We start from the raw sequence: 17,757 nt of genomic DNA on the forward strand, positions 1-17,757 counted from the left end.
AAGCATTTAACTTTTTGTCCTGAATATGAACTGTTAAGTTTGGGGCAAATCCAATATAACACATTCCAGAGTAACACTCTCCATATGTTGAAGCATAGTGGTGGCTGCATCATGTTATGGGTATGCTTGTAATCGTTAAGGTCCGTGGAGTTTTTCAGAATTGAAAAAAATGTACTGAATTGAGCTAAGCACAGGCAAAATTCTAGAGGAAAACCTGGTTCAGTCTGCTTTCCACCGGACACTGGAAGATGATTTCACCTTTCAGCAGGACAATAACCTAAAACAGAAGGCCAAATATACACTGGAGTTGCACACCAAGAAGACATGAATAATCTTGAGTGGCCGAGTTCCAGTTTTGACATAAATCTACTTGAAAATCTATGGCAAGACCTGAAAATGTTTGTCTAGCAATGATCAACAACCAATTTGACAGCGCTTGAAGAATTTTGAAAAGAATAATGGGCAAACAATCCAGGTATGGAAAGCTCAGAGACTTACCCAGAAAGACTCACAACTGCAATCGCTGCAAAAGGAGCTTCTACAAAGTGTTAACTCAGTGGTGTGAATACTTATGTAAATGAGATATTTCTGTATTTCATTTTCAATAAATTAGCAAGCATTTATAAAAACATGTTTTCACTTTGTCATTGTGTGGGGGTATTGTGTGTAGATGGGTTAGAAAATATATATATATATATTTAATCCACATTTGAATTCAGGCCTTAAAAAAAAAAGTGGAATAAATCATGGGGTATGAATACTTTCTTTCGGCACTGTTTGGGATTATTGTGGTCAATTAGCAGTGTACAAATTATTTACAACTATATTCTGGTCCCCTGACCATCCACTCAAGGAAAAATCTGCCCATGGCTGAATGTAATTGGGGACCCCTGCTCTAAACTATTGTTTTCCTGTTACACGTGTTTTCATAGTCACAGCCCAGCACCTCTGCGGCCACTGCTGACTTTGGACAAGAGCCTCAAAACAATTGGGACACAGCTGCACAATTTGTGATAACGGGGCAGTAGCACCTGGGTGAGATGGGACGTTTATTTACATTAATTTATAGACAACGAATACCTTTTATTCAGCTGTCACAGCATGTGATCGATCGGTGCAACTTCTGACCTCATAAAGAAACAATATTAAAAAACAGTATATGGTAGGAGCATAAAAGGGTGCACCAACAAAATTGTGCATGTGCCTAAATCTAATAACAAAAATCAAGTAGGCTATCTATGCTGATCGCAGTCAAAGTAAAATGGAGTTCGGTGGCCTAACATCGGAGGTTTTCATATTTTTTTTCACACGAACGCACTGATGCCTGCGGCTGTTCTTTTCTCGGACCGGGTCATTTCAGTAGGCTACCACAGATGGCGGCTTTTCTTTCGGCCATATCATATCATCATTTGAAGATGACACATTGGCGACCCCTGCAAACCTGTGCCCGAGGAAAACGGGTAGTACTAAAATAATAAATTGGAATGCTTACTGCACCCCACCCCTCCTCTTTTCTCCTAGAACGTAGGGCAAGCCCTTTCCCCCACATTCAACTAGGCGTATAGCAGCGCAAAATATATTCAGGGCAGAAACTCCCCCTCCCCTTACTTCATTCCCTCACCTGGTATCTCGTCTTCAAAATCCATGTCGTCTTGTCCCTCGTCTTCATTGCTTAACGACCCAGGCATCTTTATCGCATACAAAAAAAACCTCTCTGAAAGTTAACCCTGAAAATGCCACTGTTCACCTCTTCGTGCCTCCCGGAAAATAATTGTATGATACTTGTGTAAATACAATTTATTTTCAAGAAAGATGGCTTCCTTCTTTTTGTTGGAAAAAATCTGTTTCCTTTTCCACTCTTCACTATCTAAGTCCTCCAGTCTGAAAATAAGAAAGACAAAAATGGAACACATGCCCAAATTGTGACGTCTGGTCTGTTGCCATGACAATCCATCCCATAATTTTCACCACAACTAGTTAGGCATGCTCCCCTAGTTACTACTTTTGCTAGTAGTGAGCAGTGCTGCAAGTAGCAATGCCACTGTGTGCACCACCAGCCTGTCGCTTTGCCCATTTTCCCAAGCAAGTCCAAAGAAATTGAGGTTACACCAGGGTATGGGGAGTGGGGGGATTCAATCCCCTCGCGAGTCCCCACTTTGCATGTCGTTTCAAATGGATTCAATGCAACGTAATCGTGTATCCAGTAAGACAATCAATCTAAGTCAAACTGGGTTTGAATAACCGCCAAAATTACGTCGTTTAACGATAATTATATCGATTTTAGGTAGCGGTAATTTTGGCTATATTGTATCTTGATTGATGTAGGCTACGCGTGCCGAAGTGCGAATATTACAAAGTAAATAATCAGCTAGCCTACATTAGAGAGAGGGCATTCGTTCGTGACATTGTAGCCTACAGTAGATTTGGTTGAATTGCAATTTCAAGTATAGTAGTCCATTTCCTTTAGGTTTTAGAAAGTATTTAGCAAAGGCATGCATTCAACAAACTTCCTTTCACTGACAAGAAATCCAGTTATTGGCAAGTGTGCAGTCGCTTGCTTGGACAGTTGTCAAGGTTACCACCGCGGGAACAAGACGCTCGTGTGATCAAGACCAGAGTTTCTAAACCCATAGGTCCAACATCGCGATACTTCCGGGAAAGCTTGTGAAGCAGTCGGCAGAACAGACCGGGGTTTGAGAAGTCAATGAGAGATGCGACACATTATTCCTTAGTTCATTTTCTTGAAATCTAAAAGTCACATTGATTCAAGAAAATGTTTTAAGTGCCTGAACATGATATTACCTCGTGAAAGTAGGAAGCGCTCTCACCCATTTATATGCAGATAGTATTATACTCAGCTAGCCCCTCCCAGGATTTTGTGTTAAACTCTCTACAACAAAGCTTTCTTAGTCTACCAAGCTTTCTCTGCCCTTAACCTTGTTCTGTACACCTCCAAAACAAAGGCCATGCGGTTTGGTGAGAAGAATTGCCACTCTTCTCCGGTGTGATTACCACCTCTGAGGGTTTTTAAGAGCTTGAGGTAGTCACTTCATACAAGTACTTGGGAGTATGGGGTACACTGTCCTCTCAGCACATATCAAAGCTGCAGAATAAGGTTAAATCTAGACGTGGTTTCCTCTATCGTAATCGCTCCTCTTTCACCCCAGCTGCCAAACTAACCCCGATTCAGATGACCATCCTACCCTTAATAGATTATGGATACGTCATTTATAGATAGGCAGGTAAGGGTGCAGCTAGATGTTCTTTACCATTCGCCCATCAGATTTGCCACCAATGCTCCTTATAGGACACATCACTGCACTCTATACTCCTCTGTAAAGTGGTCTTCTCTGTATACACGTCACAAGACCCACAAGACCCACTGGTTGATGCTTATTTATAAAACCCTCTTAGGCCTCTCTCCCAGTCACATTCTGGTCCCAAAGCACACACATACCTGGGTCGCTCCTCTTTCCAGTTCGCTGCAGCTAGCGACTGGAACGAGCTGCAAAAAAAACACCCAATCAAACTGGAGTTTTATCTCCATCTCTTCATTCAAAGACTTAATCATGGACACTCTTACTGAAAATTGTGGCTGATTGACGTGATGTATTGTCTCTACCTTCTTGCCCTTTGTGCTGTGGTCTTTGCCCAATAATGTTTGTACCATGTTTTGTGCTGCCACGCTGTTGTCTTACGTCTCTTTTTTATATAGTGTTTTGGTGTCTCTCGCCGTGATGTGCTTTGTCCTATATTTTTATTTAATCCCCCTTCCCCACATGAAACATTTTGCTAGGCCGTCATTGTAAATAAGAATTGGTTCTTAACTGACTTGCCTGGTTAAATAAAATAGACTGATACGTTTTCATTTTCTTCGGAGTGACTGACGGGCTGCACATGCGCAATTCGTTGCGAAACGACCATTAGACCAAATGACGTGTTTCTGCGCATGTGCCTAGCCAGCCAACGTCACCATGAAATCGTCTGTAGGCGTGATGAGCGAATTCTTTTGGAGAAAGAAACTCCGTTTTTGGAGTTTCTAGATAAGTTAATTTAAACAATCTTTGCCCATACACTCTATGGTTGGACCACATAAAATGAAAGAAGCGTCATTTTTAGAGCCCGCCATTTATCTAAAAGCAGATTCAAGAAGTAATTTCAGCCAACACACACTACTATTTGAAGCATTAATTGATAAATGGAATCATTATTTTTATGTACAAACTTAACACACAACTAAATCTGAATGCAATCAACTGTCAGTTTCAAGGTTGAGTGTTGTCAAAGTAGAAAGCTGTTGGTAACAAATACATTTATTGCTTGCAATATTTCCCCAGACAACTCCAAGTAAACACAGAGCACAAACATTTTTGCATGATAAAGAATATGGGTTTTCAAGTCTAACCAGCGCATTGCAAGAGTAGGTACACCTTTTCAAATGTGCAGGTTTAGTCTCAAATCAGCAAATAAAACCATGTGAGAAGCTTTCGTTCCTTTGAAATTTTATTGACAAAAGACAGTGGCATGGATTTAATCTTCGTCCTCCTCCTCCTCCTCATCCTGGTTGATCTGGAAGTAGCGCAGTTCGTAACTCTCCTTGGTGTTGGCCACCACACGCAGCCAGTCCCTCAGGTTGTTCTTCTTCAGGTACTTCTTGGTCAGATATTTCAAATACCTGTCAGAAAGGAGAGGAAAGACCAGCAGTGTCAGCAATGTAAAACCCATTGAAAATTACATTGTGACAAAGGTGTACTGTACATTTGTTAGATTTATATTTTGAGAACTTATCAGAAAGTGCAATTAGGACAAAATGACATGCAGAACATTGAATCAACCCCATGTTTAACTTTTCTATCTGCAATTTTCTAAACAATTTGCACCCCCATAACAAATCAGGACTCCCTCCTCACAATTGAAACATCAATGTGAGACACCCCGTCTGTAAACAATTGTTGGAAAATTGCTAAATGTCCTAACCGACCCGCAAAAACTAGTTTGTTAACAAGACTTTTGTGGAGTGGTTGAAAAACTATTTTAATGACTCCAACCTAAGTGTATGTAAACTTCTGACTTCAACTGTACCTTTCCGAACTGCCTGTCATCGAGTGATGCGATAGAACCGCCAGATCCCCAATTTTATTTTTAAAGCAACTGAGATTGTTCTTGTTATGAAAAGCACAATGTAAAATAAATCCATGATTATAAATTATACATTTCCAATTATTTACCAGGTTGGGGGGGTTCCTAGTTTACTATAATTTCATGCCATATAGGGTTCAATATAGCTTCAGACAGTGCTTAAGAGTCAATGAATGTCTGAGGATACATGGTGACATGGAAACATTTTTTAATAGAACTGACAAAAATCATGTTCACAGCTGGATACATTGATCAGATCACAGCATCTCCACTTGTGGAAATAAAACTGACTGATGTCCAAAAATAACATGCGTTCTATCCATGTCTCTTAACTTTTTCTATTCATGTACATCTCAGTCCGCCTAATGTTAGTATTTTATGAGCCTCAGACCTTATTTCAAACGCTAATCACTTTAAAAGCACTTCAAATAATTAATTATACATGGATTTGCTCCAGACTGTCCATCAGGCAAAACAATAAAACCAATAAAGGCCTAACATTGATTACAAAACAGTGGCATGACCCCATAACAGGAAGCAACATGGAAAACATAACATAAAGAGAAAGACAGCTCCAACTTCCTAATTGAACAGGTGAAAATGCAATAACCCTTACATGCATAACTGTGGAGACGAACCAAGTCCCTCCATCAGACAACAACATAAAATGGCAAGTGATGTTGCTCGGCACATCACAATTGCAAGCAGGGCATTTTAAAAAATCTAGATTTAAACATACCTTTTGGAGAAGGGCACTTCAGAATTCACAGCGATTTTGCTCTTGCTCCTCTCAATGGACACCACACCACCACCCAGGTTCCCAGCTTTACCGTTGACCTTGATGCGCTCCTGCAGGAATTGCTCCTAACCAACAAGACCAAAGGTGTATTTTAGGACAGTCTTTCTCCCAAATATGGATACTAGCTGTAATGACTGCTACATACTGCTGCAAATATTCTGTCAATATAATTTACATGTTAAACATTTAGTAGACGCTCTAATTCAGAGGAATTTAGTTAACGCATTTAACTTTAGTTAGGTACAACAACCACATATAGTCATACTAACTAAAAGTTCCTCAAAGCAGCTAACAGCAAAATCAGTGCAAGTAAGAGAAGACAAGTACAAGTGTCATTGCAACTATCAGGATACGTCAGGCACCCCCAGAACACTTCGGGGCTAGCCAAGTCAATGTAAAATTTGAACCCTGACCCCCATTAAATAAAGCCCAGATGTAGAGTCACCTTGCATTAATGCTAGCCACAAATGGCATTCACGTTTCACAACTGTAATAACCTGGGCCCGAGCTGACCAACAAACAATCTGTTAGTCCAAAGTACTGATATGTCATAACATAAAACAAATATTTTATTAAAGTAAAGGAAATAAATTATGGTTAGTAAGTGAACCAGCAATGGGCAGTCACCACCATCGGACTTTTATTCAGTGTTATTACAGCAGTCACCCACAAAAATTATTGAAACCAAAAAACGTGATTATTTGTTTATAATCCAACCGAAACCAACCTCAAAAACCCCTAATCGCTCAGCACTAATCTGAATCCTAATGGTCTGCGGTGTAACACACCAACTGCAAAATATCATACCCCACTATCCATTACAGTTGTAGCGTTACTACATTGAAGACAGGCCAGTATCAGCATAACGTGGATAAACCAGGAGTATCTGGATTATGAATCATTTGTGCCATGCAATGTTTACATCGAAATAATAGGGCCCTTCTCTAGTAATAAAGACATTTAATAGGATATTGTAGTGAAAAAATAAATAAAAATACAATCGAGTTACATTTCGGCGATATTATTATGGCGTTAGGTTGACGCAACAATGGATTCTACCCCCCAAAATATATTTTTCTCCCCACTAAATGTCAATAATATGCTTGTCAAAATAGATAACTAATTTGAAAACATTATTCTGGCAGTTGTTACCCATGTCTAACAATCCCAATCCTGTGCTTTATGATATTGACACGATATGAGCCCAAATGTAAAGCAGGTGCCGTGCTAAGAACATTCAGATCTGTGGGACTGCCCAATTTGTGAAACTTGCCAAATCTGTTTTCATATTTGCGATGAGTATTCCCAAACATACCACAGTAAGACCGATGCAACATTGTATTTCCAAGAAGTGTGGGAAAGTCCTGAAGGTGTTTCAGTCATCGGACATATTTTGACAGAAATATAAAGTAAAGGTTTTCATCACTACTCTCATTCAAATGTTATCAGAGACTAAACAAACAGAAAGTTACAAAGTAGAGCTTAGTAGCTAAAGTTTGATATATGGGTTGTTGGGGATTGGTCCAAATTCATGTTTTACAACCCCCACATCCATGACGAATGCTAGTGCCCCACGCCGTTCGCTGAGGCTACAACCCAGGCGAGATGCAGTGCTGTGCGGAATTAGCTGTATTGTGCAAGTGGCACATTTTGTGATTGACGTTTTATTCTTTAAAGTAAAAACTACTAGAATTCAGTGGCTAAAGCACTACAAATAGATAAAAACATAGCTACATACCAGTGAATTGTGTCCCATAGCTAAATACCACATTGCAAATGTGTCCCATCTGTGCAGCTGGCTAGCAGGCCTCTGTGCCTAGGCTAATTACTTAATGCAGTTTATCCTCCCATCACCGGAGTAACTCATCAACACCAAAAATAACATTACAATTAGGGCTGTGCCAGTCTTGAAATTTGAGGTCACAGTAATTGGCCAGGCCAATTAACACTGTCACAGACAACCATTCGGGGGTGGTTTTTCAAAGAGAAGAGGCCATAATGAGAGAAATAATGTAGTCTAAGCTACTGAGAATAGGCCTTTCACAAGATTACATCATGACAGGAGTGTTTGATTCATATTAAAGAGATAGGCTACTTTTGGAAACTTTCTGAATGTACATATAGGCCAATAGAGAGCATCAGCGAACTCACACCCCCGTAAAATCTGTGTTGATTAGTCTTTAAATTAAAAAACATTCCGTATTGTCCACTTAATATATTAGCGCATTATAGGCCTCAGAGCAAGAACAACCTTGACTGCTGTTGAATAATGCTCATGAAACATGGGACCAACACATGGGTAGGTAGCATTAGCTAGTGCTAGTCAGCTGTGCCTGTGACAAAACACTGGTATTTTTCATCTCAAGGCTTGTTCTTCATCTTTTTAAAATAGGGAGCCAACATATTTACAGAACTTATTTCCATGACTGATCAAAAATCATTTTCATCTCTTTGCAACAAGTGAGCAATATGTTTGGAACGTCACTCGCACTAATAGTATCGAATCGCAAGACATATAGAATAGTGAGAAACGCAATAATATCATATTGTGAACTTCGTGGCAATTCCCAGCCCTAGGATATTGCATGTTATTTTCTCTAACATTGGCTACTTACAAAGTTGGCAGCATCCATGATGCCATCCTCCACTGGGTGAGTGCAGTCCAGGGTGAACTTCAGGACCTGCTTCTTCTTCTTGCCACCTGTTTTGGTCTTTTTGATGACCTGCTTCTTCTGTCAAGACATTGCAGAGGGGCTAACGTTATTCCAAATTACTTGATACATTGTCATGCAAAGGAAATCGATTACCATTTAAGAACCAAACGGAACAGGGAGGGACCTACCCGAATTTGTCCAATAGAAACTTGTTTTTGTTGCAAAACGATTTCCGTTTGGAGTAAATATTTTCTGGTGCAAAACATAACAGAGTTGGCATGATGAATACACCACTGGCGGTTTCGTTTAAGTATCTAACGTGCTAGCAGTGTTTAACATTTATTTTATCTTTATTTAACTAGACAAGTCAGTTAAGAACAAATTCTTATTTACAGAAGCAATTTCTGCCAATTGTACTGTCTTTGGTGCTTGGTTGTTAAAAACAGGAAGAGGCGAAGCGAGAGGGATAACTGGGCTCAAAATCATTCTCCAGCAGGTGTCGGTTTTTCCCGCTCACCAAGCTAGGAGTTTTTGTATGGAAGTCAATGAGACGGTGTTGAATTTGGTCAACTATAAAAAATAAATCTTACAATTTGTAATTTAGCAGACTTAATTAACAGTAGTGAGTGGATAATTTTTGTTGTGCTGGTGCCCTGTGGAAATCGAAACCACCCCCTGGTGTTGCAAGCGCCATGCTCTCCAAACTAAGCCACATGGGTCTTATTTGATCTAATAGAAGTTTTGTGATGCATAGGTTATGAATGTACTGATATAATTAGGCCAGGTGACATTCTGGAAACTTTTAGGTAAAAAAAACACTTTACATGCCTGTTGTACACATCTACCTGCCCTCTCATGGGCTAGAATGGTCCCTCTTGATCTTACCTCCTTACTGCTTTCTATTTTTGAAAACATGTATTTCCATTGTTATATCAGCCATTTGACAATAAAATGGATAATCTGTTTTTAAAACTAGCTAACTTGGTGTGTGTTATCAAACTGGCCAGGGCCCGGTTTCCCAAATGCTTAAGTATATCGTTAGAACCGTTGAGCTCAATGGTTCTAGCGATGTACTTAAAGGCATCCACGCATTATTCCCATCAGTTTGTGCATATATTATGATATTTTGTAAAGTTTCTGTTCATTTTGGTGTTCCCGCAAGTTCTACTCCCAAGTGGCGCAGTGGTAGCACTCTAGCACTGCATCTCGGTGCTAGAGGTGTCATTACAAACCCTGGTTCGATCCCGGGCTGTATCACAAAAGGACCTAATCTGGAGTCCCATAGAGCGGCGCACAATTGGCTCAGCTTCGTCCGGTTTGGCCGCCATTGTAAATAAGAACTCATTCTTAACTGACTTGCCTAATTAAATAAAAAAGTTTTTCATGTGGTCGTGCACAGCCAAAATTTGGCCAGTCAAGTACCCAAGTTAGCTGGATAAAGTTGGCTAGTTACTTCCAGTCACAAATGAGAGAACCTCACTGACCATTTTACCAGCCCTAGCAGAGCGGGTTTGGCCGTTCACGTTATCTACAGCTTTGGTGACCAATTGTACTGCGGGCAACAATTTAATCACGTTTTAATTCTACATTTACTGAGACCGGACATATTCAACGGGTGTTGCACGTTCGTAAATTAATCAGTTATTTTGCGCTCTGGCACTCAGACGAGTGCGCTCTGAAATCGGAGTAGATCGCCAGAATGACTATACGAACGCACCCTTAGATTAATTCAGACTATTTTGAGGACGTGTATTACTGACTACGGTGCCCAATATGGACATGGTACCATTGCCGGTACTTTCTCGTTTTTCAAGCGTAAGTCTCAGATCTTAAATTAAGTATGCAAGCACACTCGTCTGGTTCGCCTAACCAATTTCGAACCGACACATGCTGACTGATGCTTTTGGGAAACCGGGCCCAACGTTATTTGCATTCATTTTTAAAGTGCCATTAATCGGATTTCATTTAGCACGACAACTTCTATCTAGTGCATTGCCAGCTGGTGTGCCGATGGTTCACGTTTAAGATACAGTTGCCGAATAGCTAGGTAACGCATAAACTAAATTGCTACAGCGTGGTTCATTGGGTGCAGGCCCAACTGGTAAACAAAGCCATTTATTGGTACTCCTTTACTTATTTGGCCTCACGGAAACACAGTCCAATATGGATTTATTACGTGCACATCAAGTACAATAAACGACAGACAATAAAAACATATTATAGTTTGCTATACAACATATTTCACCGTGAGTACTCACAATCGGAGCCATGTTGGCCAACGATTCTTGTCCAGAAAGGAAGAGGCGGGGTTTATTACAACCCTATATCCGGTCTAGATAAATAGATTAAATCCATGAATCGGGGATAGATTCGGCCAGGAGATATTCTTTGCCCCAGTTTGAGTGAGATGTTTCTGACTTAGTTTTCTTATCATTTTATTTATTTTTCTGCTGAAAGTATTATTTGGGCAAAACAGTTGTATTGTCATTCTACACTTCAACTATGGATCAGCTGAAATCATCTTGGAACCCAATTTTGAGAGTAGGACTACTCCACAATTATTATAGAGTCAACAGGCATATGTGGGCTACAGCAGAGCCATATGCTTATAGAGTTCTAAATACATGGCTCCGGGCTACAGGTATTCACTAAATTGTTTTGATTTAGGGTCCTCAAAAGGTTCTACAGCTGCACCATCAAGAGCATCCTGATTGGTTGCATCACTGCCTGGTATGGCAACTGCTCTGACTCCGGCCGCAAGCCACTACAGAGGGTAGTGCGTGCGGCCCATTATATCACTGGGGCCAAGCTTCCTGCCAACCAGGACCTTTATACCAGGTGTCTCAAAGGAAGGCCCCAAAAATTGTCAAAGAAAAAAATTGCTCTCAAATGGTGCAACTGTAGAATATTGAGGATCTGAGGACCCATGCCAAAGCTTTTCAGCCTCCTGTAGGGGAAAAGGTGTTGTTGTGCCTTCTTCACGACAGTTGGTGTGTTTCGACAATGATAGATCCTTAGTGATGTGGACACCGAGGAAGTTGAAGCTCTCTACTCTCCGCTACAGCCCTGTCGAAGTTGCAGCAGCCCTGTGCTCAGCCCTCTGTTTCCTGTAGTCCAAGATCAGCTCCTTTGTCTTACTGACATTGAGGGAAGAGGTTGTTGTCCTGGCACCACACTGCCAAATCTCTGACCACCTCCCTATAGGCTCTCTCATCATAGTCAGTAGTCATCGTAGTTACAATCATTTCGCTACACCTGCAATAACATCTGCTAAACATGTGTATGTGAACAATACATTTAGATTTTATTGTATCAGGCCTATCACTGTTGTGTCATCTGAAAACTTAATGGGTGGCGTTGGAGTTGTGCGCGGCCATGCAGTCGTGGGTGAACAGGGAGTACAGGAGGGGACTAAGCATGCACACCTGAATGGCCCCCGTGTTGAGGGTCAGCATGGCCGATTTGTCATTGTCTATCCTCACCACCAGTGTGCGGCCCGTCTGGAAGTCCAGGGTCCAGTTTCAAAGGGAGGTGTTCAGTCCCAGGGACCTTCGCTTAGTGATGAGCTTCAAGGGCACTATGGTGTTGAACGCTGAGCTGTAGTTAATGAACAGCATTCTCACATCGGTGTTCCTTTTGTCCAGGTGGGAAAGGGCAGTGTGGAGTGCAATAGAGATTGCATCTGTGCATCTGTTGGGGCGGTAAGCAAATTGGAGTGGCTCCAAGGTGTCTGAGAGGATATGGTGAGCCATGACCAGCCTTTCAAAGCATTTCATGGCTCTAGATGTGAGTGTTACGGGGCGATAGTCATTTAGACAGGTTACCTTGGCGTTCTTGAGCATAGGGACTATGGTGGTCTCCTTGAAACAGGTAAGTATTACAGACTGGGTCAGGCAGAGGTTGAACATCTGTGAATACACTTGTCAGCTGGCCAGCGCATGCGTCCTGATAATCTGTCTGTAAATGATAACCTGTTTAAAGGTCTTATGTTGGCTATGGAGAGTGATCAGACAGTCGTCTGGAAAAGCTGGTGCTCTCACGCATGGTTCAGCGTTGCTTGCCTCAAAGCATTTAGCTGGTGTGGTAGGCTTACGTCACTAGGCAGCTAATGGCTGGGTTTCCCGTTGTAATCCGTGATAGTTTGCAAGCCCTGCCACATCTGACGTGCATCAGAGCCGGTGTAGTAGGATTTGATCTTAGTCCTGTATTGACACTTTGCCTGTTTGATGGTTCGTTGGAGGGCGTAGCGGGATTTCTTATAAGCGTTAGTTTACTTGAAAGCACAGAATATTCTAGAATGTCATTATATGCTGTAGCGTTAAGATTTCCCTTCACTGGAACTAAGGGGCTTAGTCCAAACCATGAAAACAGGCCCAGACCATTATTCCTCCACCAAACTTTACAGTTGGCACTACGCATTCGGGCAGGTAGCGTTCTCCTGGCAGAAGTTTACTTACACTCAAACATCAAACGTTTCAGGTAGCCTTCCACAAGCTTCCCACAATAAGTTGGGTGAATTTTCGCCCATTCCTCATGACAGAGCTGGTGTAACTGAGTCAGGTTTGTAGGCCTCCTTACTCACACATGATTTTTCTGCCCACAAATTTGAAGAATGCCTTGAAGAATGGGCAAAGGCAAAAATCCCTGTGTCTAGATGTGCCAAGCTTATAGAGACATACCTGCATGAGATTCTAGAATCTGTCCAAGCAAGGAATAAGACCTTTAAAAAAATGGAAGAACTCTCAAGAGCAGCATGATTTTGTCCGATATAAACATCACAGAAATGAAGCACAGAGTAGGATGGATGAAGCTAAGAGGGGTTACTTTGCTAAGAAAATAATTGAGAACAAAAATGACCCTAAAAAGCTTTGGAAATCATTTAAGGAACTAGGCTGTAGTACTACTACCAAAAACTAAACTGAACAGTATTGGACTGAACATCAAGGGGGAGATGGTATATGAAAAAGCAGAGGTTGCCAATGAATTCAACTCTTTGTTTACTTCTGTTGCCAGAAAGCTGGTTAGCAAGCTGCCCACCAGTTCTGGTTTGTATGGAAGCAACCAAGTCAAGAACTATTATGTAGAGTTAGGGGTTCAGCCAAACTCTTTCTTTTGCAAAGGTAGCAACAGCCAAAATAGTCAGTATGTTGGCAGAGCTTAAATGCTTCAAAGCCACAGGCCTGGATAATATTCCTGCAAGGTTTCTTATAGATTCTGCTTAGCAAATTGGCCCTTGATTTACGCATGTCGTTAATCTCTCTTGAACAAGGCACCTTTCCCAGGGACATGAAACAAGCTAAAGTTATACCCCTGTATAAGAAGGGGATAAAGTCTGACCCTGGGAATTATAGACCTGTATCTATCCTCGGTGTAACATCAAAGATCCTGGAGAGAATTGTACATGAGCAAATGTATGAATATGTTATCAAACAGGGTCTAATGTATGATTTTTAGTTGGGTTTTAGAAAAACACACTACATTGATTAATGTCTGCTTTACTTGACTGACTTCATCATGAAAGAGATTGATGAGGGAAATCTGTGTGGAATGGTACTGCTTGACCTACAGAAGGCTTTTGATACAGTTAAACACTGTCTCCTAATCTCCAAACTAGCACTGGGGGTTAAGCAGTATCCCTCTAGGCTGGGTAAAGTCCTATTTATCAGGAAGGGAGCAAGTAGTAGAGATTAATGGTTCACTGTCTCAGGCAAAACCAATGAGTTGTGGCGTTCCGCAGGGGAGCGTGCTTGGGTCTCTGCTGTTTTTATAGTATATTAATGATATGAAAGATGCTTGCCGTCTTTTTCTTTATGCGGATGACTACACTTTTGGTGTCTCACAAAAGTAAAACTATGTTGGAGAGCATACTTAGCACAGAGCTTACTAACATTAGCAAATGGCTTAGAGATAAAACTCTCTGCACTTAGGGAAAACTGAAGCAATTATTTTTAGACGCAGACCTAAATTGTGTAGGTCATCTGAAATCAGAGTGGAGTTAGGGGGTGAGGTGCTGACTACTAAAACCTCTGTTCGCTACTTGGGATGTATCCTTGATGGAAGCATGGGAGGTGTGAGCATGGCCAATAAGGTGCTAGGGAAAATTAATGCCAGGACTACATTTTTGGCTAGAAAGTCCAAGCTGCTTGATAAGGACTCCATGAAAGTGCTAGCTACAGCCCTCATTCAATGCCATTTTGACTATGCTAGTACTTTCTGGTTTGGGGGCTTATCTACATTTATGAAGGGGAAGCTCCAGATAGCCCAGAATAAGCTAATCAGGGTAGTATTGAAGGTGAGTCCACATACTCACATAGGCAGGAGCTGCTTTCAGGAACTAAACTGGCTGCCTGTTGAGGCTAGGATGTCCCAGATTAGACTAGGTTTGGATTACAGGAGTATTTATGGACCTGCGCCCAGATATCTAAGTGATTACTTTCCTTGTGTTAGGGATACACACAATCACAGCACCTGATCAGGTGTTGCTGAGGTGTGCTTATACAGGTATAGGAGTAATGCTGGGAATGGTACTTTCTTGTATACTGGAGCCTCAGAATGGAATAAGTTGCCTCTGCCCATAAAAACAACGTCCTCTCTGGGGAGCTTTAAAAAATAAAGTAAAAATATGTTTGATGTCTTCTGTGCCCATATGAATAACCCCTATGATGTAACTGGAATGACGATCGATGTTCTTCTGTTTTTGTTTTATTATTTCACTGCCATACTGTGTTCGATCTTGTCTAACCATCTTGTCTCAAGAGGACCACAATGGAAATAAGTCCCAGACTTTGTGTGTTATCCTCAATGATTTTATTCATGTTCATGTGTGCTTTTTTGTTTTAAATGGTCGAATTAATAAACTAAACTACCAAGAGACTTGCAGCTGTAATTACTGTAAAAGCTGGCTCTACAAAGTATTGACTTAGTGAATAGTTATGCACACTCAAGTTCTGTTTTTTTTGTCTTATTTCTTGTTTGTTTCCCAATAAAATATATTTTGTATCATCAAAGTGGTAGGCATGTTGTGTAAATCAAATGATATTAAATGTTGTTTTAAAAAAAAAAATCTACTTTATTTCCAGGTTGTAAGGCAACAAAATAGGAAAAACGCCAAGGGGGTGAATACTTTCACAAGCCACTGTACTACAATGCCTCAGACTATATTTTAGGGTTCATCAATTAGGTTTCACCTTGGGCCAAATTTTTTATGAGCTAATAGTCAGTCAGCCAGAACATAATTAGCACAATTAATTGGCCTACACTACAAATTGACCAAAATGTTTAATATCTGATTACACTCAAAAATCACCATGTATCAATTAAATTATTATTTATGTATATTTCTCTGTGCATTGATTGGTGGGGGAAAACAGGTCTACTGTAGCCTACAGTAGTGGCGATTTTAGCCTGTAAATATTGGTGGGGCCCAAAAAAAAAGGTCACAACACTAAACAATACATTAATTGCACTTTACCACTGCTACACCTGGCTATCAACTGAGCCTTGTCTGGCAGAGAAACAGTTCATTCAGCCTCATTTACTGACTATAACATTTTAAAAAGCTGATATGGCCGACTTGTTTAATTAAACAAATGTGATTTCTACTGACAATTGAGATGTACAAACTATGGCATAAGGGGACGACAATTGGATAAGAGGCCATCCGTAATTTCGATTAAGACATTAATGAGCGAGCTAGGAAGGACGTAGTCAATATAACTTTGTTCAGCACTTCTGAAATGTACAGCGACAGATTTCAGAACATGGGCCGTTCTTACAGTGTTCTCCCTGTACACCAAGTCAGAACTGTAGGATAAATAAAGAGGGAATATAAGCAGACAATGAAAACTCTTACAATATTCGATGACTACATTTTTCAAAAACAGGTTATAGGCTACGTGTGCACCACCAAGTCAGAACAGTAGGCTAAATTAAGAGGTGAAAATATACCAAATTATTAGGGTGGGGCAGGCACATGGGCTACTAAGAGCATACAACACAACATACTTAGTATTATTTTCTTAGCTACATTATACATATCTCCCTGGCATATTACATCACTTATGTAGCAGCATACAAGACATATTTGGACTCTTTTGGACTCACTTGAACAGGAAGGTGGCGCAGCGGGCATTCATGGGCAAATTTTGTTATCAAAGTCTGGATTTATGGTGCTTTCAAGACAACTGGGAACTCGGGGGAGGGGTGAATCATGATGACATAAGTGATTTTCAGGCAGCACTAGAAAGAGTCCCAAGTTCCCAATTCCAAGTTGGATGAAAGTTAAACCTATTTTCCCAGTTGTTGCTCATTTTTCCCTGAGTTCCCAATTGTCTTGAACTCACCAAAGTCAAATTTTGCAGTTCTGAGTTGTTTTGAGCACAGCACAAATCATGCTTCATTGACAGCATGGCCAATGTTTAATGTTTAGAACTTTAAAAACTAGGAAAATAGACCCTTAATCTTAGATTTAGGACCACACAGCCACGCCACTGAATAGCAGGCTAATGATTGCTTTGCAATGCTTGCAGTTAGCCATCGATTCCTTCCAAACCACTCATTGTTGAATATTCGATCTCCAATGGCAGACGAGCACCGATACATTTTATCTATATTTTCTCATTATTTCTCTTTATATAAGGATTAAAAAGGATTTGGCAGTAGATTGTCGACTTGATTCATGATGACTACTAGCTAAGACTATCTAATGTAGATATAACTTGATTTGACATTTGTGGCCATTGACCTTGATTCTTTTTGATGGGCACTTCTAATGCAACTCTATGGCAGTACAAGGGACTAGAATTTTTAGAGCTCTATCCTTAGACTTGGTGGTGACGTAGTGTCTCCATGAGTGGCAGAACGCTGAGCCAATCATGGCGCAATGTTGTGTATTTTCTGCTGGCTTGCCCCACCACAGAAAAGCACTGAGCTAGGCTGAAACACCTGCATTTTGAAGCTGCCTTAAGAAATCAAAAGAGACCATGTTTGTACGCAGCTTTATTAACTTAATATATATTTGTTACATTGTTTGCAAACTTTTGTGACATTAATGCCCCACCTGCCCTGAACGACAGCTTGCCACTGGGCTAAACTACCTTTTTTTAAGTCAACATTCGTTCAGAACAATAGGCTTGATAGCCAGAAAAAACGTTACTTTAAAAAGTA

General features: G+C 40.7%; 2 protein-coding genes across 6 annotated transcripts in view; both read right to left on the reverse strand.

Moving 5' to 3' along the window:
• Positions 1-2,556, reverse strand: part of LOC109875254 (chromodomain-helicase-DNA-binding protein 5) — a 52,070-nt gene extending 49,514 nt beyond the window's left edge. For all 5 annotated transcript variants that reach the window (XM_031813561.1, XM_031813624.1, XM_031813477.1 and 2 more), the window contains exon 1: positions 1,622-2,556. In XM_031813561.1, coding sequence (XP_031669421.1) covers positions 1,622-1,688 — 67 coding nt within the window. In that variant the 5' untranslated portion in view covers positions 1,689-2,556. The remainder of the gene's footprint in view (positions 1-1,621) is intronic.
• A 1,741-nt stretch (positions 2,557-4,297) lies between these two features.
• LOC109896584 (60S ribosomal protein L22) lies at positions 4,298-10,956 on the reverse strand. The gene is made up of 4 exons (XM_020490862.2): positions 10,851-10,956; positions 8,554-8,670; positions 5,879-6,003; positions 4,298-4,675 (listed from the first exon to the last, which is right to left on the reverse strand). The coding sequence occupies exons 1-4, from the start codon at positions 10,860-10,862 to the stop codon at positions 4,531-4,533; spliced, it is 399 nt and encodes a 132-aa protein (XP_020346451.1). The 5' UTR covers positions 10,863-10,956; the 3' UTR covers positions 4,298-4,530.
• Between the last annotated feature and the right edge of the window lie 6,801 nt (positions 10,957-17,757).

Source organism: Oncorhynchus kisutch, linkage group LG1 (assembly GCF_002021735.2).
Source record: "Oncorhynchus kisutch isolate 150728-3 linkage group LG1, Okis_V2, whole genome shotgun sequence".
In the NCBI taxonomy this organism is placed as follows: Eukaryota; Metazoa; Chordata; class Actinopteri; order Salmoniformes; family Salmonidae; genus Oncorhynchus; species Oncorhynchus kisutch.